Source organism: Vidua chalybeata, chromosome Z, assembly GCF_026979565.1.
Source record: "Vidua chalybeata isolate OUT-0048 chromosome Z, bVidCha1 merged haplotype, whole genome shotgun sequence".
Taxonomy (NCBI): domain Eukaryota; kingdom Metazoa; phylum Chordata; class Aves; order Passeriformes; family Viduidae; genus Vidua; species Vidua chalybeata.
In genome coordinates this window covers 12,188,926-12,215,608 of record NC_071570.1, presented here as the reverse complement: position 1 = coordinate 12,215,608, position 26,683 = coordinate 12,188,926, and the positions used below count along the sequence as shown (strand labels likewise).

The 26,683-nt window shown below is 37.7% G+C and overlaps 1 protein-coding gene across 3 annotated transcripts in view; it reads left to right on the top strand.

The window, feature by feature from the left end:
- Window positions 1–26,683, top strand: part of DAPK1 (death associated protein kinase 1) — an 88,598-nt gene that overhangs the window by 27,368 nt on the left and 34,547 nt on the right. For all 3 annotated transcript variants that reach the window (XM_053931865.1, XM_053931866.1, XM_053931864.1), the window contains exons 2-4: window positions 13,617–13,838; window positions 24,332–24,470; window positions 26,320–26,449. In XM_053931865.1, the coding sequence (XP_053787840.1) occupies window positions 13,617–13,838; window positions 24,332–24,470; window positions 26,320–26,449 (491 nt within the window). The remainder of the gene's footprint in view (window positions 1–13,616; window positions 13,839–24,331; window positions 24,471–26,319; window positions 26,450–26,683) is intronic.

Below are 26,683 nucleotides of genomic sequence, written 5' to 3'. Positions count from 1 at the left end.
TCTGTTCTTATTTCTCATTTAAGTTGTGAAAAAGTTAGATAATCAGACCTCCAAAAATGGGATGTTTTCCTGTATTCTCAAATTCTCTCTAGGAGTCTAACTGGAAACGTCATTCTTGTTCCACAGGGAGCACTTATGCAAATAAAATGCGTGCTTAACCTGGGCCCACGTAATTATTCAGCAGTCGTGCTCCAAATTTGCTGTCTCTCTAGTGCTGTACAACAGCACTTCCAGATCCTACCAAAGGAAGAGAACACTGTGTTTTTAATGAAGTGAGCTGGTTTTGGCACTGGTGATTTTCATCCATTACTTTCACAAGAATGCTGTGATTGTTGCTGTAGCACAAAGTTCTATTAGAATGTATTTCCATGTTAAACAAAATCACTACCAAAGTAATAACAAGCAGCAATCTTCAGTTCAGCATATTTTAACATAAAAACTGCGTAGATGCAATTGCTAGGTCATAGGTTTTATTTTTCCTTTAAGGAAGAGGATTGGAGACACTTACGGGCATTTGGCTGCAAGTTAGCTATATAAAAATAAAAATAAAATGTTTGTCACTGTCTTTTCTCCAGGCTCCAGCGATTGAATCTGTATTGTGCTCTCAGATTGGACAGCATACAGGTGCTGCAGTCTTCTCTGTCTTCAGTGTTAGAGCTATATGCATGCAGTAAGCCAAAGAAAAGTTATTTTAGTGTATTTTTGGATAATTGTGCTACTTAGTTCAGTTATGGTGAGACTTTTGATAAAGAGAGGAAGTAAAAAAACCTAAAGCTAACCTGAAGAAGTTATATTTCCATCTTCGGAAGAATAGTGGATTGAAATTAGAAAAGAAATGTGAAACTTCCTACATAACAGAATTTCTGTGAGTGAAATATCTTGGCAAATGCAGGAACTTCAGAAGGTTTGTACTTTAAATGCGGCAGTACTTAAAGTGAACTGAGTTGGACCCAAAAGCAGGTGAGTAGGTACATGTCTAAGAATTTCCCACTGAAATACTATTGCTTAAGGAACAGTTTTTTTTTTTTAATACATGTGAGAAGGGGAGGATGTAGGGAAGGGGGAGATGGATAGTTTCTATATTGATGCTGGTTATACAGCAAGATTTGTAGAGTAATCCTTTTACCCATGTTGCAGATTGATGGGTAACTGTGTGATGTGCCATCTGCTTAAGTGTTTAACATCTGTTTAATTGTTAAGTTAAACTTAGTTTTTGTTCATATATGCTCTTACTTTTTATTTATTCATTGAAAGACTTCTAACAAGTAATTAAGCTATCTAAATAAAAGGGACAAAATAACCTTGAAAGCAGCAGAATTGTATTTTTAATGACGTATGTAGGAGATTCAAATTAATGACTTAGATTACTGTTTGATTCCTTTTTTTGGTAGATTAAAGTATTTGTTTAAAACTGTGTGCTAACTTGAGCATGCAATGACTCCATCCATTTCATACATGCATAGTTGAGAAAATAATAGGTTTTGAAGATCTGTTTCTGTCTACATACTGAATAAGCCCTTCTGAATGTTAAAAGTACTAGGTGAGTGTGAACATCATGTTTAGGATTCAGCACTCTGTTTAATACAGAACAGAATTGTCAGGATGGTTTGGGTTTGGTTGGTTTTTCTTTTCAGTTATGTTTTTGGTGTGCTTTGCCATTTTATTGTGAAGGTGAGCTAGGTAAGTTGGGAGGAAAGCAAGTGTCAAGCAGAGAACATAGTATAGGCAATAAGAGGGTGATTTGGAGAAGGGTATCACTCCTAATTTCTCTCATTCATCTCTCATTAGGAGAGACTTCGTGGGGAGTACTGATTTATTTTTTTAATTGAGCTTCAGGAAGAGATCTGAATATCTGACCACTGTGCTGGAGTCAGGTGAATGTGTAAGGACAGGAAAGAGAGTAACAATGAGAGCAGAGCTAAAAGGAATGAGGAGAAATTTGTAATTTTCCCTAGTTTTGGACAACAGTGGCTTGAAGACCGAGATTTATTGAGATACTAGAGAAGGTGGACTTGCAAGTGCTGAAGCTGCAGATGAAGGTGGAAATCTTAAAAATCTAGAATTTAGACAGCTGAGTGAGGAAGATAAATACAGGGGACTGACAGTGGTGAAAATCATTAGAAAGAAACCTTTCTGTTGTATTAAAAGAGCACAGTGAATGGGATGAAGAGGACTGAAACTGGTAAACACCAGAGATAAATAGCCTATGAAACCATACAGCTTGTTAAAACGTTAGTTTTAATAAAAAGTGAAAGGCAAGCAAGTGGTGTTTCATTAGTATTGCAGAATTTTGACCACGAAAGACTACAAACCATAGAGCAGAAGAAATGCAGCACGTTGCACAGTGCTGCATCCGTTGCCACAGTGGTGAGAAAGAACAAGGATAGTGTATTGTAACCAAGGAACCCAGTCACCACCGTGGGGGGAAAAAGGACAGGAGAGTGAATACTAGGAGGTGCTGTGCTCCAAACTCTTTTAAATCTTGGGCTTGTCAGGTTTGTTGCCCCTACCATTATTTCTAATCAGGAGGTGGAATAAACTCATGGAACGGTTGCAGCTGTGTGTTAAAAGTAACAAAACACTTTATTCAAAGGTCTTCATTTGAAAGCAGACACGGCATTACGTTTAACAGATGGGAGCTATTTCTGTGAATCTTCAAGTGCTTCCCAGAATGATTCCATTGTATCAGTGTTGAAAAGAGAAATCTACCCAGAGAAATAGTTTGAATAATTCTGTGTGGTTTCTTAAATCTTCCTGTGTATTCACTGGCATTAAGTTTTACACTTTTAGATAGCATTTTGTATGAAGTTCTGTCATGTTTTGATCATAATGTAATGATTTCATCTGTGGGTTTTTTTCATTTGCTTTGCACATGAGTTTTACATATCTCTCTTTTGTTGAATATGAAAAAGAAAATTATAAAGGTTATTTTTAATGCCATAAGAAATTTGAAGACAAATCAATCAAAATCAAATTAATCAAATTAATTTTTAATTATTTGATTATCAAATCAAATTAATTTTACCGTTATCTAAATTGAGGGAAATTGAGTCATTGGAAGTTCTTCTTGACCTTAAAAAATATTAAAATTAAATTAAAATGTTAACCTGAATTTAAGACTAACTAATGAGGCATATAGAAATACAAAATTTAGGCAGCATCAAAGGTTAAGCTGAAGGACTGGTCAGAGACTTAAAGATACATCTTTCTTGCACAACATTTTCTTCTGAGCAGGTGGTTTCCGAAGGACTTTGTGAAACTTTTAGTACATTATTGAGTTGTTACCTGCCAATTTGAGTTTATGGATATTAACTCATATAAAGTCCTAGGTAAACTTCATTGTCTAATATTTTTAAACAATTATGAAATGGCTTCGTAAGTCTTGACTGTCTCACAATTACATGCTTTGTGTGGCAGTTCATATAATAAATATTTGTTGAAATACTGTACATATTGGAAAACAGAGCTTTCTATTCTTTGCTGTAGCTCCCATATTCTTCTTCCTCATTCTTTTGAGCAATGGTATCTTTGAATAAAGATAAATTTCAGTTCAATGCAAATAAATTCTGTTTATATTAAATTTGTGATATATGTTTTTGTTTCAATGCTTTGTTGTAACTTAATATCTTTGCCTTTGTTTTGGCAATCAAAAGGGTCTTGAACATTAATAATGTTCATAGATTCATGAACATGCTGAGTTGGAAATGACCTATCAGGATCATTGAATCCCGCTCCTGGCCCTGCACAGGGCACCTGCAAGAAACACACCTTGTGCCTGAGTGTTGTCCAAATGCTTCTGGAACTCTGTCAGGCTGGTGCTGTGACTATGGCCCTGGGGAGCCTGTTCCAGTGCCCAACCACCCTCCTGATATGCAGCCTCCCCAGACACAGCTTCAGGCCTGAAGGTGCTCTCACTTGTCACCACAGAGGTGACATCCATGCCTGCCCCTCCTCTTTCCTTCCTGAGGAAGTTGTAACTGCAGTGAGGTCTGTCCTCAGTCTCCTCCAGGCTGAACAGATCAAGTGGCCTCAGCTGCTCATCATTCAGCCCCCCCTCAAGGCCCTTCTCCATCCTCGTGGCTCTCCTTTGGATGATCTCTAATAGCTGAATGCCTTTCTTATATTGTGATTGAACATCATTTTCGTGTTCCTATAATGTAATGCCAGACTATATACTGACAGACTGAGAGAGCTGGGGCTGTTCAGACTGGAAAAGAGAAGGTTCTGCAGGGACCTTACAGCAACCTTTCAATACCCAAAGGGGGCTTAGAGGAAGGCTGAAGAGGGATTTTTCACAAGGGCATGTAGTGATAAAACAAGAGGAATGGCTTTAAACTGAAAGAAGAACTTCTTAGAATAGATATTAGGAAGAAATTCCTTACTGTGAGGGTGGTGAGGCACTGGTTACCCAGAGAAGCTGTGGATGCCCTATCCCTGAAAGTGTTCAGTGCCAAGTTGGATGGAGTTTTGAACAATCTGGTTTAGTGGGAGATGTCCCTGCCTATTGCAAGGGAGTTGGAACTTGATGTTTATAGTCCCTTCCAACCCAAGCTATTCTAAGGTTCTATTAATGTGTGATGCACCGTGACTCACCTAAACATTCCTTTAAAGAGGTGAAGCAAACTACAGTTCAGCCATGTCTAATTAAATATCAAGGGGTTGGACTATGTAAGGAACTTTCCTTACAAATAATTTCTGTTTTGAACTGTTAATCAATGCACACAGGTGACTGAGAGCAACCACAGAAAAACCGCACTGAAATGCAAAGAATAAATTTACTCAATTACCTCACTAACTGGAGGATCCTGAAAGAAGGCTGGGCAGCAGAGACACGAGTGAGGGCACAGGCACCATCAGGCTCAGTCCAGTCCTAGCAGGCAGCAGGGCTGCTGCTGTGCCCGTTTATCCAGGGCCTGAGCATGCGTAGTTTAGCACCATGCTGTGATCTCCCTGTGCTTTTTATGGTCCCTGCTTTGATCTCTCTCCCAACTGGGAGCTGAAGCATGTCTGGGATATGGCCTACAAGTCTCTGTAAACACTTATGTTATCTCTACACAGAAATTCTTCTCCAAACAGATAGAGGATAAACAGCAGTAGGTTTAACATGTGGTTTCCCACACTGATATTCTCCAGGCCTTGGCATTCCCAGCTTGAGTGAATCCACGATCTTCCTTGCCATTCTTCCTTTTTTAACCCTTTCTTCTGAATACAAATGGAACTTATATCACTTTTTGTTCAAGTGTTTTCATAGCTGTTTTCACATTGAATCACATAATAAAGCATCTCTGACTCTACTCTTCATAATTCCTTACATTCTTCTCCCCCCTTCAAGGTGACCTGCCTACACTTGGGAATCACACTGAGCAGATCTACTTGTAGCTCCACGGGTAGAATTGGTATAACCTAATCAGAACACAGGGTTTCACTGAAATCCTGTTCAGCTTTGAGCTGTGAATTGAAATGAAGCCATTTTTAAAAGGAAAAAATTGTGAAGGCATTCTTCTTGGATAAAAGAGAGGGCTGCATTCTGCTCTGGTAACATAGCAGCCGTACTTGGCAAGGGCTATGCATTAGACTTCAGACAAACTATAGCAGCAGGATGAAAATATTGCAGGCATTTTGACTTTAAATTTCTTTTTCAATGTGTTATATATCTAATTAAAACCCTTTTCAAGGATAGAAACTCAGTTACTTCTTATGACAGTGTGTATAAAATATCTATTCACTTCACAATAGTGTATAAAATAAACAGTAAACAAAATATAATCCCAAAATATCATCCATTTGTATTTTTTATCCTCTGTTTAAAATCCTCACATTAATGTATATAGAGATACTGTGCATATTTATATGTACACAGAGAATGGCTGAAATTTGTGCTTTATATATTTTATTATGAAGTTCAGCCTAATCGCGAGATTGCATTATTTCTTATAGCTTTCTTATAGCTTCTTATTTGTAAATGCAAAGAATTCTTCAGTCATCTGCAGCTGATGTTTACTGTCAAATTGCTGATACAGGAGCCTCATCTCTGCCTCATGACCTGTACTAGTTAATAAGTGCTCTTCAGCTCAGCAAATGTATGCACAGGTGTGTGCATGTATTCCTGCTCCAACTGTTCAACTTGTTTGACATTAAGTATTTTGGAAAAACTGTATCGTGGCTCTCTCAGTGGAATCAGAAAATCCTGAGCAGATGCTGATCCTTCAGGTGAGGCTTCTGGGGAAGGGACATAGAAAGTTGTACAGGCATGCTTGGTCTTACTTTTAACATCGAGGCACAGTGTGTAGCTGTCTTCATCCCCTTCTCTCTGGGCCAACCAGAGCCATCTGATTAATCTGCTCACGCTTAGCTAATTACTGTACTGAGGAGCTGTGTTCAGTGAGATGTGATCTTGACCAAATCCATAAACGGGCTCCATAGGGAGCCTTGGCAATGGCAGGCACTTGCCTTTTTTAATGTATGGCACAGAAAGCAGTTTAATGCTATGATAAACCACCCTCACAATAAGGAATTAAAATACTTTGTAGCACTCAGTACTGCATACACATGCATATCTGTACATGGACAAAGTAATAGTCACTTGCCTTTTCATCACTTTTTCTCTTCCTCCACATCTCCAATATAACTATTCCTCTAAAATATTTCGTACACTATTTGGAATAATACAAAGCATTTAAAAAATAATTTAAAAAAAAACAGTAAACAATATATATTTTTCTGAGATACCTTATTTAGATCCATCATAAATTTTTTTATCATGCTTTATGTCATCCCTTAGGACTAGTGGCTCTTCTGGATATCTGAGAAAACAGTAAAGAAAATCACTTTTCTGTAAGCTTAGCAAATATCTAGAGAAGTCTGTTAGCAACCTAATGAAAATACAGAAATCAGCAGAGCAACAGAAACCTCCAATTTCATCAGTATTATGTGCTGAGGTAGACAGCACAAGACCATTTCTGCGGGATATAAATACATAGCTAAAAGGCGTGATTATTTGTTTTTAAAATAACCAAACCACAAAAATATGAGGCACAAACTTGAAAATGTTGGGGAAATTAATAGATTGGACAAGTTCTCTACTTCAGTGTCTGATTTCAGCTGTAATAGAGTTATTTTTCTTCTTAGTAGCTTGTATAGTGCTGTGGTTTGGATTTAGCATGAGAATAATGTTGGTAACACACTGAGGTTTCCGTTGTTCCTCAGTAGTGCCTACCTTAAGGCAAGGACTTTTCATCTTCCCGTGCTCTGCCAGCCAGCAGGTGCACAAGAAGCTGGGAGAGTCTGCTCAGCCAGGACAGCTGACCCAAACTGGCGAATTTTGGGCCATGTTATACCGTACCATGAAAATCATACCCAATATATAAATCCACGGGGAGTTTATCATAAGAGAGAGGCAGTCATTGCTGGGGAATGGATTTGGACATCGGTGTGTGCTGAGCAACTTTATTGTGCGTTGCTTTTCTCTCTTGGGTTTTATTCCTCTCTCACTCTCTTCTGTCCATTGTTACTATTACTGTCATTGGTTTTATTAGTATTTTTTATATCATTGAAGCTATTAAACTGTTCTCATTTTAACACTTGAGTTTTTAAATTTTTTTCCTGATTCTCCTCTCCATCACACCATGGAGGGGCTGGGAAGAGGTACCTGATTGCCATTCAATTACACAAAGTTATGGTAGGCAATTTAGTCTGTAAATATGTTTAAAAATTTGACTTAGCCCACCTGCTTCTTGCACTGCTTGAAACCTCAAATTCTGACTGCTTCATGTTGTCATGTTATAGAAACTCTAAAAATGCTTCTATTAATTTAATTTTTAATGTAACAGTTATGCTGTTGCAACTGTATTTGAATAGACAACACAACAGAAGTTTCAGTTGATGTATAGAGACAAAAAAGGTATCTAAATAAATTATACAGTAATAACAGAGTTCAATTTGAAAGTTGGGATTTTTTCATTTAAAGTATTACATAAAGAAATAATTATTTTTATACTTTTCATATTTTGGTAAAATAAATATTTGATGTATTAATAGTGAAGGATAATCAAACATACATACATTGAGTCATCTCTATGATGGAATCTTGGTATTTTTGGAACTTGGTAATTAGACACCAAAATTTATTCTAAGTCAGAAATAAAGAAAAATATTTTAAAAGATGTGAATATTATAAGTGTATACATTAATCTGTGCATAACAAGGAATTTGGAAGTTGGGAGTTATCAGAACTCAGAAATACCAGGTGTTAGTACACTCGAGTTTTTTATAAATCTGTCTAGTTTTCCGCTTTGCTTCCCCTTCCTTGCTGTTCTTTTTGTCTTTGCTGCTTTTCCAAAATATTTCTAAGCAAATGTATCAGCATGCATTATATTGATGGGTGTAAATTGCAATTTCCTTTTAACTCTGCACCTGTTGTAAATGTACTGCACAATTGCCTAGCACATGTTCCTCTTTTGCCTGTGTACTTGCAGCACTCAACTACAGTCAGATCTAGTTAAACCCTTATGTTTACTTTTCTATATTAGTAGTACTTGAAAGAGACAGCTCTTAACAGTGATCTCTATGGTTCACTATCAGTTTCCAGCTGGTTTATTCTTCCGCTTAGTCACTTATATATAATTCGAGGAGTTTTTCTCTTTAGCTTAAATACTGTATCATGTTTAACTTCTCTTTTTTTTCTTTTCTTTAGTATTGCTTTTTTTTTCATGTGACTCCCAAAATTACTTCTTCTGTTACGCTACGGCCACCTTGCCCTTTCCTATAACAACTGTTTATGTGAAGCCTGAAACAAGTTTATGGTGAATAGGCTTTAGGTGCTTCCAGCTCCTTCTCCTGTCAGATGTATATAGATGCTGTTCCTTCATGTTGCCAAGTGGTCAAGTTTGTGGACAAGTGTTCCTTTTCTTTGGAAAAGACTTGGACACTGCTGCCTCACCAGTGAGTTTTGTGAGAGCTAACCTTATTAGCAGAAGCAGGTCAGATGCCCTTGCTGACAGACAATAATGGATAGCTGTGGTTGCTGATGGGGCTGACTGGTGCTAGCATGCTCCTGGGTCTGCACATCCCCTGGTCCATTGGCCTTTCCTGCAGCAGATCTCTGAGGAAAGACAGAAGTGAGTGCAGTATGCTGATAGTGTTCTGTTGAAGGAAACAAGAGGCCCCATGATCGAGTTGCAGTTTCTTTCACAGGCTGATCTAAGAGTATTATGTAAATCTCTTTCTGTTGGATTAGTGTAATTTTAAAAAGGGAAGTAGTCAAACAAATAGTAAAAGTAGTTGAATCTCAGTACATTGTGTTTTTGTGTTTTCAGAGTTGTGTACTGAATATCAAAATTTTAAATAGAAGAAAAATACTTGCATGTCAGAAAAATACCAAGGCATCTTATTACTCTGATGGCAAGTTAATGCCTTTTCCTTACTCCTATTTCCTGCTCCCATTAAATTTTGGAATGCAGTCTTCAGAAGATGGCATGGAAAATTGTCCCATTCTTGACCTGTTGTGGCAATAACTACTAGAAAATTTGTCCCTGGGGGTTACTTGATCAACTCTATGTCTAGCTTAGAACTCTTCACCAGGTTCTTGGAGCAAGAGTTTCACTCCTCAGAGAACATACTACCTGGGAAGAGCTGGTGCAGATGGCTGGAAGTGGGAAAGAATACAGGGTATCTGCTGCCCCTAATCACTGTCATCATCCTTGTGGAAAAAATTAAAGTACTCTTGTGTTTTCCCTTTGATTGTAAATTAAATGTCTTTGTATTTAAAACTTGTCTTAATTCATGCTGATGAGTAGCTGTTTTGTGATCTCACTAAACAAGGAGCAATAAAGGTTGACTTATAGGGGCTTTATTGGTGCTTCCATCCCCTGTCTGCATAACTTTTGCTTATACGTATATTTATTGTAAAGGACAGTGTATCTCATGATGTAAAAAGGATGCAGAAATGTCATGATTAGGTAATGGGTTGTTCTGAAGTGAGTCTGAAAAATCACTGGATGTGGGTGTATGCCAAGTGTCCCACAAAGAGTAACTTTAGGGTAGTAATTAAGGCCTGGTTGAGTTAAGGATTTACAAGATCAAAAAACAAATTACTATTATTAGCAGAATTATTTGTTCTTACATCAAGCTGTCATCCTGCCTTGCTGTTTAACCTGATTCTGCTATGAAAAAAATGATGTCAGATACTTTATTAAGTGTGAATTTGTGATTTACTTCAGGGAGAGGGTGCAGGGTGATTAGTGTAATTCTCTTTTTAAATGGCAGACATTTTTTTGACTCCATGCACTTTGAATCAGACCTACCAAAGCAAGGAAACTTAAAAAAACTAGAGGACTTTTCTGGCTTTGAAGATGCTGTATGAATGAATGAATGCTGAATCTGAAAATGTAGGGTCTGGGGGAAGATATTCTATGAATGTTATGTTTGCAAAGCTGATTTATATCAGCTTGTCTCTGCAATTCTGCGAGGGGAAGCCCAGTAAATACCTTTTGATTTACACATCTCCTCTGCTTTTAAAACAGGAGTTTAGAGAGAGTTTTAAAATGGTGTGGCTTAGGGATCCCAGGCATGAAACAGCCCCTTTGATTGCGGCTAAAGTGTGATCTGCGTGTACAGCGTTTAATAACAAACAGCTAATTGTGCAGTTGTGTGCTGAATTAATACCACAACAGCAACAATAAGAAGGTTACTTGGTGTATAACTGGCACTTGCTCAAGATACTTGTTAGTTGATAACCTTCTTACAGTCTTGAGCGTCAAGGATTTTTGGAGGTTCACCTCCTACTAAAACGTGGATGAGACCAATCTTTAAAGTCATGTGTTTTAAACAATGTATTTGACTTCTGATAACACTTTTATATTGAATAGTAATAGATCAGGGCATCCTTCCAAGAGGTTGTTGAGGACAGAGAAAATAGTGAACGACTGAAAAAATAAATGCCATATCTCAGGAGAGAGGAGATCTACTCGTCTCATGTAGCCCCCTTTGTTCCAGGATGTCAGCCTCATGCTGTAACATCATAGTTGACCCATTGCCAAAATAAGATTAAACAGTCTTAGCCTTAAAGGCATTGGAAACATGAAATGGCTTTGGAGAATGATGTAATTGAAATATGCACAATACTATGTAAAAATCATTATGTCAGTAAAGCACAGACAACTCTTAATCCCCACCAACTTTTATAATTAAATCTTCTTGGATATCACAGTATATTGTATGTCTTTGTAGTTCAGATTTATGTTTTTCCTTTTTTACTCCAGAACGAATGTTAGATGTAATTTTGGTTTTAATATTATATTTTGGGAGTTGTTGTTTCTGGGTTTGTTTAATTTGCATTGTAGGGATTGCGGGGGGGTTGGGGTGAGGGTGGGGGGGGGGGGGTTTGTTTCTTTTTTTTTTTTTTTTTTTTTTTTTTCTTTTTTTTTTCTTTTCCATAGTGAAGCAGTAGCTTTTACTAAACTTATAGGCTGAGCATCGATAAGAAAGTGGTTAGCCATGCAGCATTCAAGCCTGTGGATGATAAGCAGAAATATTTTTCTTCCTCAGTCAAGCATTTTAGACTTCTAGCCTGAAAGCCAGCCAGGTGGTCAAAAGAAAAACAGCACTTCCTTGTGATCCATGAGCTTAAGTAGCTGTTTGGAGTTGTGATGATGTCTGCATCTGTCTACTACTCCACTTTATTGTTTCTCTGAAACTGAATTTTCTGCAAAACTGAAATTCTTTTCAAATGAAGATTTGTATCTCTGTGGAGATGTGCATGCTGTGGGGGAGAGTGTGAGACAGTCACTTGCTTTACTCGCTGGAAGCAAGAGCCAGAAAGGCTGTGTTTTCAATTCAACAGTGCAAATACCTCTACTCTGGCAGTGCAAAATTGCTCAGACCTTGGAGATCAAACTCAGTTTTTGTGAAATTGGACTGAACCAGGCAGAGAAGGCTGATGACCTTAGGATGCCTTGTCTAGCTCTCTGCTGTCAGTTTAGGATGACACAGGTATTCCAGAGGTCTATGCTTTCTCTTTCAGTCACATATGAAAGTCTTACATGTCAAAGACCATCTCGGATAACACTAGCAGGCCAAGTCCAGGCAAGTGAAGCAGGTCTTCCAGCCTGTGTGTGATGGAGAAGAGGATATGATGTGGTCTGAAGCACTGCTCTGTCCACTGCAGTTTATAATAATAATGTGGAGGTCTCTGTATGGAAATCTGACCCTTCAAAACTTTGTGTGGAATTGGGGATGGGTGGGATTTAAGGCAAAGTAATTTTTCATGCAATATAACATCTTCTCACAAGTTCATGAATTGATTTCATTAAACAATGAAGAATTAAACTTGAATGGTGATCATAATACTGAAACAAATCTAACCCTCAATTTAAGAACTGTTGTCTTAAGATTTCTCTCAAAATTTACTTCTCTCACTACCCATGGCTGCATTCAAAGATTTCCCAGATGGTGGTGGCTACTCTAGAGTGTCTTTCTAAGAGTTCACATGAGAGGTCCTGTCTTTGCCCTGCCCTTCTAAGAGTGACAGTCATTTAGTCTTGCCCAACTGCATGTCCCAGGTCAAGACAGTGTGTCACTCAGGGTGTTACGTGGGATCAGCATAGTAATGGGGCATGAAATGTGTAGCGCTGAGTGCTATATGGCTGTTCGAGTAGTCAAACCTATTAGGGCTAGCTCTGATTTAATTGCTGTTCTAAATCTGCTTTAGAGAACAGATCTTCTTCAGTTAACAGGGTAGGCTAACTTCAAAAAATCTCTTTAGTATCATTCTGTAGTTCTATGATTCCATCATATAGTGAAAAAAAGCAGGAACAGAATCTCCTGAGAATCCTCAACCAGAGATTAGGGAAACTTAAAAGAAAAACAATTCTAGAAATCTTATTCTTTCTTTGAATCAACATTAGACTCCTGGAGATTTCTGATCTAGATCAGTGTGTACATCTAGCCAGCAGCAGGCTTGTACATCAATGATTGTGTGCTACAGTCAGCAGCTTCCTGGAATTTCTTCTGGTTTGTAATACAAACACAGGTTTTGTTTCTCAGTGCCTTGGTACTTTTCTCATCTTCAAACTTGTACTTAACAAGATGAGTAATTCTTGATACTACCATGTTTAGTCAGCAATTTAAAAATCCAAAACAGTGTCATGAAACCGAATTTTGTTTTAAAACTTTTTAAAAAGCAAATTTGAGGATAGAATATATATAAAGAGAACATTGACAAATCATGTAGGTTGTAAGAAACTACAAATTGTCCCAACTGCAGAACAAAGAAAAAATATTCAACAAGCATATGGGAGGAGAAATCCAGAAACCATTTTGCCCAGTAATCCCCAGTGCACATATTTGTCAAAAATCCAGTGATCCTCATTGATAACGTGTTACCTTTTACTTACTGATGTGCTGAAATGTGTACATTTGTGTGATGCAAAAGCTGTATCTTAAATTACTTTTCCTGCTTCTTCTAGGTTTTCTTCAGGTGTTATTCTAGATGGCATAAGAAGCAGTTACATACTTAGGTCAAGTAGAGTTAAAAGCTGATTTCCCCCACCACAGTAATCAGGCTACTCTTAGCTCTGAGTTGTCTTGAACTGAACCCTTGTCATCTCTTTGTTTTTTAGTGGGCAGTTTGCTGTAGTGAAAAAATGCCGTGAGAAAAGTACTGGTCAGCAGTTTGCAGCAAAATTCATCAAGAAAAGGAGAACGAAATCCAGCCGCCGTGGAGTGAGCCGGGAAGATATCGAACGAGAAGTTGGCATACTGAAAGAGATTCGGCATCCTAATGTGATTACGCTTCATGATGTCTATGAGAACAAAACAGATGTCATTCTTATTCTGGAGCTGTAAGTAACTCTATAGACCCATGGCCCAGTAGGAGAATATTTGTTTCTTTGGTTTTTAAAAACAGACACTTTGAGAATTGCAGTGATTTAATGGAAGTTCCCTATCACCCCAAAAGAAAATAGGTAATAGCCTCAGAAATCTTCATGTCCTAGTCAGTGTTATAGTTTCCTGATTTCCACACATACTTTTCACTCTGAATCCACTACAAAGTTTATTCTTTTTTAATCAGTATATTTAGGATTTCTTTTTTCTGCTTTTTTACTTTAATCACTGTTGATGTTATGAATCCAAATGAAGAACCTGGAACTATATATACTGATTTGAAGAACAGAGCACAGGAAAATAGAGATTCTAAGTGGAGATTAGGTTAGCAAATTTTACTGTATTTTGTGTTGCTGTAAAGTGGCCTCAGTGAATGCTTTTTGTCATTTTCTAACCCACATAAAAAAACCCCAGAAGTTTCCCAGTTCTCTCTTGTTGAAATGAAAACTGAACTTCCACACTGTTTCTTACTGGTTTAGTTCCCAATTTTTCATCCAATATCATTGCTAATAGATTGAGCTAAATATGTCAGCCGAAACTACTTCTGCATTTTTCAAAGTCTGGCTTCCAGTTCCTCAAAGACTGCAAGTGTAGGAGTTAAGCATTAGTCACCTGTTAAGAGTTTGTCACTTTGTCAGTGCTGCTGCTGGAATGTGCATATCTTTACACAGATGGCATACCTGGCACTTTTTATTGCCATACCTGCTCAGGATCAGTTAACCATACTCTACAGTAAGAAATTAATGCATGCAGAAGACTCGGTACCAGAATCTTGGGCAGCACTTTGTATTGTCTTTGTATTGGTTACTCCTGTGGTTTTTCTATGCAGGATTGTCTTCCTGTTCACTAGCTTTCATAAATGGTGTTTCCACTTTATAAAGATTCTTCAGTGTTGCATGGTTTCAGTAACATCTAGATTTACAGTATAGATTTAAAAAGAAAACTGGGAAGTAGCTTTTGGAGTTCCATTTTTTCTATGTTCTATATATGCATGATGCTACTTTCTTATGTTTATGCAAACATATTTTTACACTTCTAGTCCAACATGTGATATTTTATTATAATAGCTGTAGTCTGGCTTGATTTTTTAGTTCCAGTTGTATCTGCTTGCATTAGTTTGCCAACTGTGGATAATTTAAACAAGCATTTTTTTCCAAACTAAGCTATCATCCTGTATAAAGCAAAAGTTCCTTATATTCTTACTATTTCTGGGTTTTGTTCAGAATTCTTTGAACTGTGATGTGAATAAGCCGCAAAATTAGTGTGGTGCTTCTTCCTCTCCCCACTTGATACTAACTGTCATGTTCTCTTGCTCTACAACCTTACTGTCAGGATATTGCTGCTTGTGCAGCTCCTTCTGCTCTGGAATCTGTCCAGTTGAATTCAGGCCAGTGTCTGTACTTAAAAGCTGTGAGGGAGACTTGGTAATCATGGCAGTGGTAGGAGGAATGGGACTACTCCACCCACCCCTGCTTTGCACATGGACTAGGAGCTCTTTTGGCAGCAAGGTTGCTGTGTGTGTGTGTCAGTGTGTAACCACCACTGTCCATTGAGCAGAAGAATGACAATCTGCATATTTCATAAGCTTGATGGCACGAAGCTCAGCAAATTATTTGTATTGCAGTTTAGGTAATTGTATTGCGAGGTGAGCAATCCGTATATAGTTTCAATCAGAGATTTTTTTTTTCGGTTTTTCAAACTGCTTTGTGAATCCTTCAATTGAAGTAGTGCTATTTTGGATATCACAAAGGTAATGCATTTATTTATTTAGTCAGTCAAAGAGGAAATGATGATGTTAGCAATCCCTTTGTAAACTTTAATATGCTAATTGCTACAAAGTTTTGTAGTTCTCATAATCACTGTGATGGTACATAAAGCTATTGAATAGACAGGATTGTCATTTTAATCGCATGCTTAGACATTAAATATGTAATCCTTTTTCTCTAACGTTCTGCTATTCACATTTTGCCTAGGGACCTACCCTCTTGACAGTCTTTGTTCTTACAGAACGATTTAATACAAGCAGAAATAAAGCTGAAATCTCATTAAATAACCTGTTTCTCTATTGTCAGAACCTACTCTAAGTGTCCATTTTCCATTTTGATTAGAACATAGTATATTTCCTGGCACTTGCATTCTGTTCTGACTACAATAATGAGGCAGTATAGTCACAATTTTGTATAATTGAGTAACGGCAGCTGCCCTTTTGTTGCCATATGTCAACATGCACAGTCCCAGGGCAACAGGATCTACAGCCTGTTCACTATTGATTTTTATTTTCTGCTTCAGCAAGAGGGTTGCTATATTGCATAGAGCCTCCTAAACATTTTTCTGCTTTACTTATTGGCAGTTTCTCAGAGGTGAGCAATTGACTGAACAAGGGGGAAGGACATCAAATTGAAAGATAGTAGACTCAGATTTGATATTACAAAGAAATTCTTAACTGTGAGGGTAGTGAGGCACTGGAACAGGTTGCCCAGAGAAGTTCTGGATCTCCATTCCTGGAAGTGCTCAAGGCCAGGTTGGATGGGTCTCTGAGCAACTTGGTCTAGTGGGAGATGACCCTGCCCATGGCAGGGGAGTTGGAGCTTGATGATCTTTAAAGTCCCTTCCAACATAAACCATTCTCTGGTTCTATTCAAGGTCATGATTTATATGCAGGAATATGTGGGCAGTTGGTTAATTATGGCAGTGGCCAAGTAGTCCTCACAACACTGAATACAAAACAGAACTACTTTATCCACATAGATGTTTGGAAATTTTTCTTTGAACTACCTTATATAAGGAAACTGATTTACCAAAAAGTCCAAGTTCTATGAAACATTTAATTTATGAAACTTTTAAAACCAAATCTTTTCTTAAAAGATTCAGCAGCCATGCACAAGCATGAAATATCCTTGAAGAAGTTTATTTTATTGCAATCTTTTGGTATATTTAGAACATTCATATGTTTTTTCATAACTCTAGGTTTTAGTGACAAATGTCCCCTTTCTTGGCTTGGAAATAACCTTTTAAATTCCCACTCTGTGGACTCTTCCATTATCTTGAAAGGAATGTTATGCATATTACACACAAAGTGGAAGCCATTGTCTTTTCCTTATCTAACTTAAAACCTTAATAATTTTCTTTTTTTTTTTTTTGCTTTTATCACACAAATAATTGAATTAGTCAGAATTTCATAGTATGTTTTTCTATCCGGCTGCATCTATTAGAGTCTGTTATATGTTAGCTGTACTAAGCTATTTCTAGTGAGCTCTGCTGAAGCCATCATTTTTTTAGACTTCACAGACTAGAAAACACAGATGTCTCTGCACAGTGATAATTATTTTCTTTCCTCAAGGATGCTTTGCACCTACTTGGTTCCCCTTTTTCTGGCCTTGGATGCATAATTTCTCTCTTCCATTTTATTTTCTCTTCCACTTTATTATGTCTTTATTTAGACTGCAGACATAAAATATACTTAGTTTGTGGTTCTTTGTGGAGCCTTGGTTATGGTTTCTTGCTGCAACACAAAAAAAAAAATATTTTCATCCTGTATTGTACAGTAATTCCTTAGAATTCACAAAAGCAATACAGGTGGTCTCTTTTTTAGAAATGGCTTGATAGCAATACGTGACTCTTACTTGGTAGCTGTGGATGGAGTTAGGTATTCATACATTTCTCTGCATAAAACATAACTTCATTTCTGAATTAGAAATCCTAATTTAAGATGGTTAGCTTTTGTAGCATGGTTCTGAGTGACGATCATCTGTTTCATAAATTTTTTAAAAATAAAAAGCTTTGAAAATATTAGAAACATTTGTGTGTTAAATACTAGGATTTATGCTTCATTTGAATGCATAAACTTTCTTTTAGACTTAGTCCTGTGCCTCACACTGTCTCTGACTTTCTACTTTGGTGGTAACTTCATATTACTAATCAAAACAGAACAGTGCAAGAAGAGGATGATACATTTTGTGTAAAAATTTATGACAATTTCATTAGTTGATCGTTAAAGAGCAATTAAGAGCAAGTAACTATCAACTCTTTAAATTCCTCTTCTATCTTATTGGGGCTTTAATTTAACTTTTTACAGTTATGCTCAGGAAGATTAAAGCCTGTCTTCCAGAGAAGCTTGAAGTCTTCACAGGGCTTCCTTAATTTTTAGTTGTCTTTTGGTAGAAATACCTCTGAGATTTTTGTTAATTTTACACATAAGTAAATAAGAAAGTTATTATCAAGTAGCTTTGCACTGAAATTTGAGAGGAGGATTAAATATTTGGTGCTTCTGGCAAGTAGCAGGCAGTTAGCAAACCCTGTGACACTAATTTGTAATTCCTATGCCACCTTTGGATTTCAAAATCCTAAATCAGTGCCCACAGAGAGTTGCACAGAGAATATGTAGACAGGTTAGAACAAAGGCTTGACAAAGCTCACAGGACAGGCTCTAGAGCTCTAGAGCTGGTGTGACTCTTACCACACAGTGAGCAGGTCTTAAAGGGAGAACTGGTTTCCATGTGCTGCAGTCCCTGAGCAAAATCATTGCCTCTCTAGTTTGCTAAACCTGAATGCTCCTTATATATTAAATTTGAAGGTTGTAGATGAGATAAAAATACTAAGGGCCAAGTTAACCACTTGCTGTATCCAGGCTCTGGGCACTTCAGGAACTTCAGTCATGAAAACCTGAATACCAGTGTTATTTGAGTACAAAAAAGATTCACAGGAGTGTTCATGCCCCCTCCCACCCACCCCCTTAGTAGGACTTAACTGCTTAAATTATAGTCCAGGTTTTAGTGCATGTGTTCTAGCTGGCCATTGAGGCCAATGCTTCTTGTTCAGTATAAGTGAAGAATTTAGGCACACTAAGGAGAAGATTTCATGACAGTTGATGTCTCTAATAGAAGCTGGACAAATGAAAATTAAAAGGCGTGGTGATGCTGGAACATGTCTTCATTTTTCAGTGAAGAAAAGTTGAAGTGCAGTGTTGTTCAGCCAGTAGGTAATTTAATGAACTAGCAGCCCTGTTCTGCTGTTTCAAAATGTTTGTTACACTTTGTACTTCTGAGGAGTGGGTTGGTAACTGCACAATTCATAAAGGCAGTGAAATGAAGTGGATGCAAACCCCCTTACATAAAACAGAAGTAATAATATATGAGTCTAGTCTTGGGTTGACAACTGCATGACTGGATGTCATACAAGATGTATTTGACTACAGAATCCCTTTACAAGTTGACAAAATAAATGTTTGGACTAGAGAAGAATTAGATAATTTATCAAATTGCATCTGTTTTAAAACTGGAATAAATTGATGGCATGCTTCTTTAACTTGGTTTATGTTGTTTTGAAATCTAAGCAAGATAAATGTTTCTTCAAGGAGTTTGGACCTAGATTTTAGGGCTCATTTGTAGATTTTAAAATTCATTAGAAATCCTTAGGTAATCATTAATTATCATTTAGGTGCTATTGCATAATAAGTATTGTGATCATAGCATATGACTGAGTCATTACGAGGTGACCATGCTGACTTTGAAGGTTAATTGATTCTAAGTTCCCTGAGTAGGTTCCCATAATAACTTCCTCTGAGATCTGGCGATAGCTCTGTTTCATAGTTAAGAAAGCCTGGCAACTTGCAAAAGCACTATACAGAAATTCTTTTTCCATGGGCGTGATGTATTTTATTTCCCAGAGGGAGGTGTGTGGGTTGCAATCACATCTGTCAACCTTCCTTTGGGAAGGCTGGCAAATGCTTTTACCACTATTGCATTTTCTAAGAAAGAATGCAGTCAGCTGAAAGCTTTAATTTACTTCTCTCATTTCACTTCTGCCTAGAAGTATCAGTGAAATAACACATACCAGCTTTTCTCTTAGTGAAAATATTTATACAAAATACTTCTAAACACATGTGCTCTGCTACTTTAAAACAATATAGAAAAGTTGTGTTATAATGATGAAATAGATTTTCCCAGCCCTTGTGACTTTCTGTGTTATAACATGGTCAATAATGCATTAGAATTAGGTGAAATTAAGATGTGACTGCCACAAAGCACAAGCTCTTATTTTATTGAACATGATGCTTGAACAGCATATTATGACATCAAAATTATTACTAAATTTAAATGTAAACAAAAAGGTTTTATACAGGAACATTAATGAATTAAAGCTTTAGAGGAAAACCGTATGTGAAGTTGAACAACGAGGCTTTGCAGCTATAAAGGAATTTAGCTGTGACTTGACTTGTAATCATGTTTCTCTGTCATTTGGTTGCTGTCCATCCTTTATATACTGGCATTTTGGCATTTAGAGTTGTCTTGGGGCACAGAAGAACTGATCAGGAAGCTGTCTGGTAATTCCTACCAGCAAATTGAGAAAATGAATAGAGAGAAGCCCTGTGCTTCTTATGGATACCAGGTAGAGATACTCCATAGTCCTCTACAAGAAGATGCACAGGAAGTGCTTGGTGAACCTCTTGCCTCTGCTCCCTTCAGGAAGCTTCTATATCCAGTTGGTGGTTGGGGGCAGCAGTCTTTTAGATGTTGGTTATGTGGGCCCCTCTGTAGAGGCCCAAATGCAGGCTGGGAACCAGTTTGTGTAGCTTGGGAAACCCACACAATGCTCTGGTTTCAGTCAGATTTCAGCAGACTGTTTGTGCAGCAGCATCCCCAAAGCCAATTTAGAAACAGGGGTCTGTGGTAAGGGAGGTGGAAACAGTGTACTTCTTGGTAGAAGATGATGTTCATAAAGACCATTCAAAAGGGCTGGTGTCTGAAATTACCTGTGCCTTCTTCTTTAGATTAACACCACTTCTCTGTGTGAGATGGGATATCCACATTGGTGGAATCTCTCCTTGCCTTCTGGCTCCACTTTTGAAGGTGACTCTGATTTACTAACACATGCAGTGTTTATTCATTGTGGGACTCTGTACACTGGCTGAGGCACAGGACTAGACTCAACAAACCAACAGCATTTTAGGAGACTTGGGAAGGCTGCAATAGCTTATACAGCCAGTGTCTTTACTGGCTTCTACTAATCCATTTCTTCATCTGTGATGGCTGGAAGCCTAGTCAAGATCATCTAGTTATTCTACACATATAATCCAATTACAAAACCTGTGAAACTCAGCTCTGCTGATAAATATGAGGACATTGTAATGCAGTCAGTTAACTGTGGAAGGCAAACCTGTAAGGTGTGTTGAGTGTAGACCTTTATTAACCCTCCATGACTCACTTGAAGATTGCCTTGAAGTGATACCATGGGGTTTTGTATGCCTGTGGTAGGACCGCTTAATATCAGATCTTCCTGAGTCAGAAAAAGGGTAAGGAATAAGCAGTCTCCTGACAAGCATGAAGAGGAAGCTGAAAAATGCAACCTCCCATGGGGATATGGGTGACTGCATTACATGTGTGAGAAGGGCATCCCTTGAAGGTTGCCCACCTGACAGGGACCTTTCTGGGAAGCCAGGCATTTCTGAGCTTTCAGGTGAAGTTCCTTATGCATGCTACTATAACTCATATTTGCTGTAAAAACCCTTTTCTGTCATGCTTTATGTCTCTACCATAAGTAAGCAGCAGGAGCAGCTAGATAGGCACTGTGCTTGCCAGCTATGGCAGCACCCCAGGGGAGAGCACAGCTTCTGAAGCTCGCCCCCACAGCTGAGGAGTTACCAGCAGGAGAATTCACAACAGCCCCCTTTCTGAGGTGAACCCACGCAGGATCTCCTCCTAGACATCGCGAGTGAGATATGTAACATGAGGGGGCACACCAAAGTCCCACAGACCAGGAGCACAGCTGCTTCTGGAACACTTCGAGTGCATTACAGCTTGTCCCTCTTCACTCGCCTACTCATTCAGCAAGGGCTGCCAAGTCACTTAGGGTAACAGTACTTAAGCATCAAAGAAGCGCACAACAGATTGGGAAAATCTACCACTTTTGCTAATGAACTTTCAGTTTTAAGAAAGAAAAAAAAATAAATATTTCAAGCCTTTTACCTTCTCTGGCCCTCAGTTTTGAGATTTGCAAGCACTAGGTGTATTATCTGTGAAACACAGATAATGTTTTATTGCACACAATTATAATGTCATGGTGTGTCATTAAAGAAAGGTCACTACAATTAATCTGTGGTAAAGACAGAATAATAGTACTCAGCAGTACAGAATCAGAATAATTGCAGATAAGAGCCATTTTGTATATAATGGCTTTCCATTTTACACAAATGCAGATATCTCAAAAAGTTGCAAACTTTAGGAATTAAATCTTTTTTTGGGGGGTCTATAAGGAATGTGTATAATAAGAGATAATCATAGATGACTATTAAGTTTCACAGACTGCATGTCTTTAAAATGCCAAGAGGAGTTAAGAGCAAGCTTTGCCAGCCAGGAAGCATAACACCACCTTGTGTGACACTGTCACAGTCTGTTTGAGACTTCAGGGTGGACAGCACAGTGCTTGGAGAGGGCATTGCTATAAATGCCTGCCTGAGTACTTCTCTTGAATTTGTGATGGATGATGAATGGTTTAAGCACCAGCAGGAGCTTTTGCTGTTTTGCAGGGTTTCCAGCTGCTTGAAAAGTGTGACCAGTCTTACAAGCTCTTCCTCAGCTGAGGATCCATCTTCTCTGGTTCCCCAAACTGTGATAGCTAGCCCAGTGCCAAACGTGCTGAGTGCCAACATTTGATGGGTTTTACTGTGGCTGCTGCCACAGCTGGGGCAGTAGCCTCAGTGGGGCATGGGCTGGGGTAGTAGCCACAGTGAGTCTGCCTGCTCCATGTGGCAAGGCTGTGTTCCAGTTTACAGTCACTCAACAACTGCAGCCAACTTCCACTTGTAAACATGTGGAAGCAAGCTTCAGGTCATGCTAAGGCCTTTAGCCCAATAATTGGAAATGAATGTCACCATTCAGTGCAGTGCTGCAGAGATACAGACATTAGCCTGAAAATATTTTATTTTTTTTTTAGTCAGAAGCAAACAATGAGAGAGTATGCATGTGTGTCCCTTTGGAAGACACTTCTGACCAGTCTCTCTAAAATAACAAGTTGGATTTAATCATTAGGAATTCCATTTTAATGTCTCTACAACAACAGAAAAATCATTAAAATGACCTCTCATCCTTACAGTCTATAATTATTATATTTTAATGGCACTTTGTTTCAATAATTGCTTTCATGCAGAACATATTACAACACAAATAATACCCAAAACAATACTCTCATTATTGTCTAGGCAGCTCAATGAAAGCTCCAAGAACTCATTAAAATACACTTTTCATGCAATTTGCATTACAATAATGCAGATTAAGTCTCTGAAAAAGTAGACGTGATAAAGAAGTCAAATGTATTTCAAGAAATTTTCCCAAACTATTTACCTATTGTTATATGTTAATCGCCACCTCATCTTTCATAATCAGAGCTCATAATGAACAGATTGTTTTCTTTTTCTGCAGAAAAGCAATAAAAATTAGGGTGCACTTTTTGAATTTGTGTTAGTATCATTACAATGAAAATCACAGGAGGTATTATGACCATTTTTGCAATCTCTTAAGACTTTTGTAAATAATACCCCTGCTTTCACAGATGGGAAAAGTAGTTTGCCACAGTGGCCAGTCAGGTGTCCTTCAGCTGAAACGTGTTTATCTGTTATTTGGGAATAGCTGTAGTTCTATCATTTCAGTTTCTCTTCATGCTGTTGACTGGGTTAAGAGCTGCTTGACTGAGCTGAGAAGAGGATCATCTTCTCTTTATTGCTGTCTCTCTCTCAAATGCAAAAAATCCAGATGTGCTTATGTACTTTGTCTTACCTCTTTTCTTTCTGCTGTGGGGCTAGAACACTTGTTGGAAACAGTCTTAAGGACATTTCATTGTAGAAAAGTTTTCGTCATGTTAGAGTACAAATACAATATAGGTGCTGCATATAATACAGTATTTCAAAAACAGAATCTATTTTCAACAGTTGAATGCTCTGGGGAGTTTAGAAACTAAATAGTGGGAGGGCTGCCAATAAATATTTCAAAATAAGATTTAAATGTTTTATTTTTCAATGAGGGTGTATAAATCTGGTGTTTTACTGGTATGAGCCAATTCATGTTTTATTTTCTAGATAATGTCATGTCCCATTGTGTTAGTATGTTTTGAGTCTTGTTACTTCATATTTAATTATATTTTTTAAGTGTGCCTACAGAGAGTAGGAGGCTTTTACTTCATTTAAATTTAAATATTGTTAACTATGTTTGTTTGGGTTTTCTAAACTTTTTTTTGTCTGAAAGTAAGACTCTTTTTACTGTATTCTTTTCAGGGGAAGGGAGGGAGTTACTAACTCTTTGGGGTATTGAATTAAGTAATTTTCATCATTTTTTCTGATATTTGAAACATTTAAAGCATCTGGATCCTTTTCAAGGCTTTTCAAGGTTTGAGGACAGCTATACTAAAAGAAACCCACTGGTTAAACCAAGCTTGTCAATAACTGCTTCTACTCTCCAAGTGTTGCAGGTGGGGAGCTCTTCGACTTCTTAGCTGAAAAAGAATCTCTCACGGAGGAGGAAGCCACAGAATTTCTAAAACAGATCCTTAATGGTGTTCAGTATCTCCACTCTCTGCAAATTGCCCACTTTGATCTTAAGGTGTGTTGAACAGATAAAAACTTAAACTGTAATCAACATCTATTGAAGTCCTTTGTAATTCTAGCCACAAATCAGTCATCATGCAGATCTTGGCCACAGTTTTGCTTTGCTAGCTTATGTAGATAGGAGAAAGCTCAGCCATCAGAAAGAAGTTACTGAACTGTAAATAGTCCCCATCTGGGAAATGTTTCTTCAGGGGAAATGGCACCTTCTGACAAAATAAAACCATTCTGAGAAAACAAACCTGAAATAAAAATGAGGACTATGATTTTTTTTTTTTTATGTGAATGGGATCTGGGTGAAACATTCTGACCTAGATGCTTTTTTCAACTGTGGGTTTTTTTATGTGCTAAATTGAAACTGTACTAAGTACAAGGATTTTTGTGGAGCAGGCAGCAGATTTCCACTTCTGTCTTTTTCCCTTTTTGTGGCTTTTTTGTTTGTTTTCAGAAAAGTTGTTAATTGCATCCTTTTGATAATGAAAGCAGAGCTTTTTGTATCTAAACTCAGCAACTGCTTTTCAATGTTTCAATTTCAGCGTATTTTCCCCCATAAGATTTTATTTTTCAAAGGTAGACAACTAAACATTCCCTGAAGTCTCCTGAAGTGGGAAAAAGGAGGCATGATTATTTAATTACAATTGAAATGTAGTTCTGAAGGGGGGATGAGGTAGGGAAGGGAATGAATTTCAGTGTAAGCATACCTTTTCCAGTTTCATCACCATAACCTCAGTAATATACTTGGTCTTTGTATGACAGTCAGCAAGAGAAAAAAATTGTAAAGCTAGAAAGAAATGTATTTCTTAGAGTATGAAATGTGAATTTTTGCCAGTGTGTTTGTAGTTGAACAGGTCTTCCTTGGGTTCCAAAAATTTGTACATTAAATTAGGCAGCAAGGTGTAGACCAATAAAAGTATGCAATAGAAATGCAGGGAAGAAATAAAAGAAAATTACATTTGCACATATCAGGTCCTGTGATTGGGAAAAAAAGGTAAAAGAAGGGTGACAATGAAGAGCTGTCCTTAATGCCTCCAAAAGCCCTTAACACTCTGAACAGGATAGATGTAGCTACAGGACCTTTGAGAGCACACCAGCTTATGGACATAACAGGACATGGAGACTAAGTAGCTGGTTCTGTATGCTCATTAAAGTGATGCACTGTTGAAACAGCCCCCTTTGCTGATAATCCGGGCATTTCATCTTCTTTGTTCTGGCTTTGCAGATCTTTGGTGTAAAGTAATGTGAAGTCCATATTTCAAAATAAGCTAGAAAAAAGACAGGAGAACCTGCTCTTTTTCCTTTTTTTTTTTAAATAAATCTCTTTTTAAAGTTGAGCCTTAAAATCTGGGAGCTGGACCACTCCAGAAGTTTCCCTGGAAGATCCAAAGGCAACAAGATACATCTCCCTGATTGCTTATGTGGTATGAAAGAAACCCTCTTCCTGGGACTAATGTAAACTAAACCCAGTAACTAGTTTATAGGGTTTTGTTTCCTGCAAGCTCCCAGTAGTGCTGGAATGTCTGTAGCACAGGGCCTGTGATTTTTACTGGGGGACAGTGTGTTTCATTAGGATTAGTCCACATGAAAACTGCAACTGTGGTATCTACAAGAAGTAAAATCTTGGCCTTGTGGAAATCATAGTGCTTCAACATCAACATGAAATGCTAATTTACTGTAGTTCCTTAAAGCATATGTTAGATCATAATAGGAAAAGATAGGATTTTTCTGCCTAAAATACAATTCAAGTGTCTAACAGAGGTAAAAAGGAATGTTCAGTGGTGAAGAACACTGGTTCACAGATTGTACCTATATGTAATCTCTCTTTCTCTCCCCCTTCCTCCTTCTCAAAGCCTGAAAACATAATGTTGTTGGACAGGAATGTACCAAAGCCTCGAATCAAGATTATTGACTTTGGTTTAGCACACAAAATTGACTTTGGAAATGAATTCAAAAATATCTTCGGAACGCCAGAGTTTGTTGGTGAGAAAACTGTTGTTTCTTCAAACTATTATTTTTCAGTCTGTGAAACAGTATTTGTGGCTTATCTTGGCTTGGCTGATTTACAGATTATGAAATTCTTATGTAATTCATGACATTTTGAAATTTAAATAAGCAATTTGTAGCATTTGATTTCAAATTAGACTTGCATTAAGGTGTTTTAATCTATCAGCATCTTAGCTTACTATCTCTGACATACATGGACTCAGAGTGAGA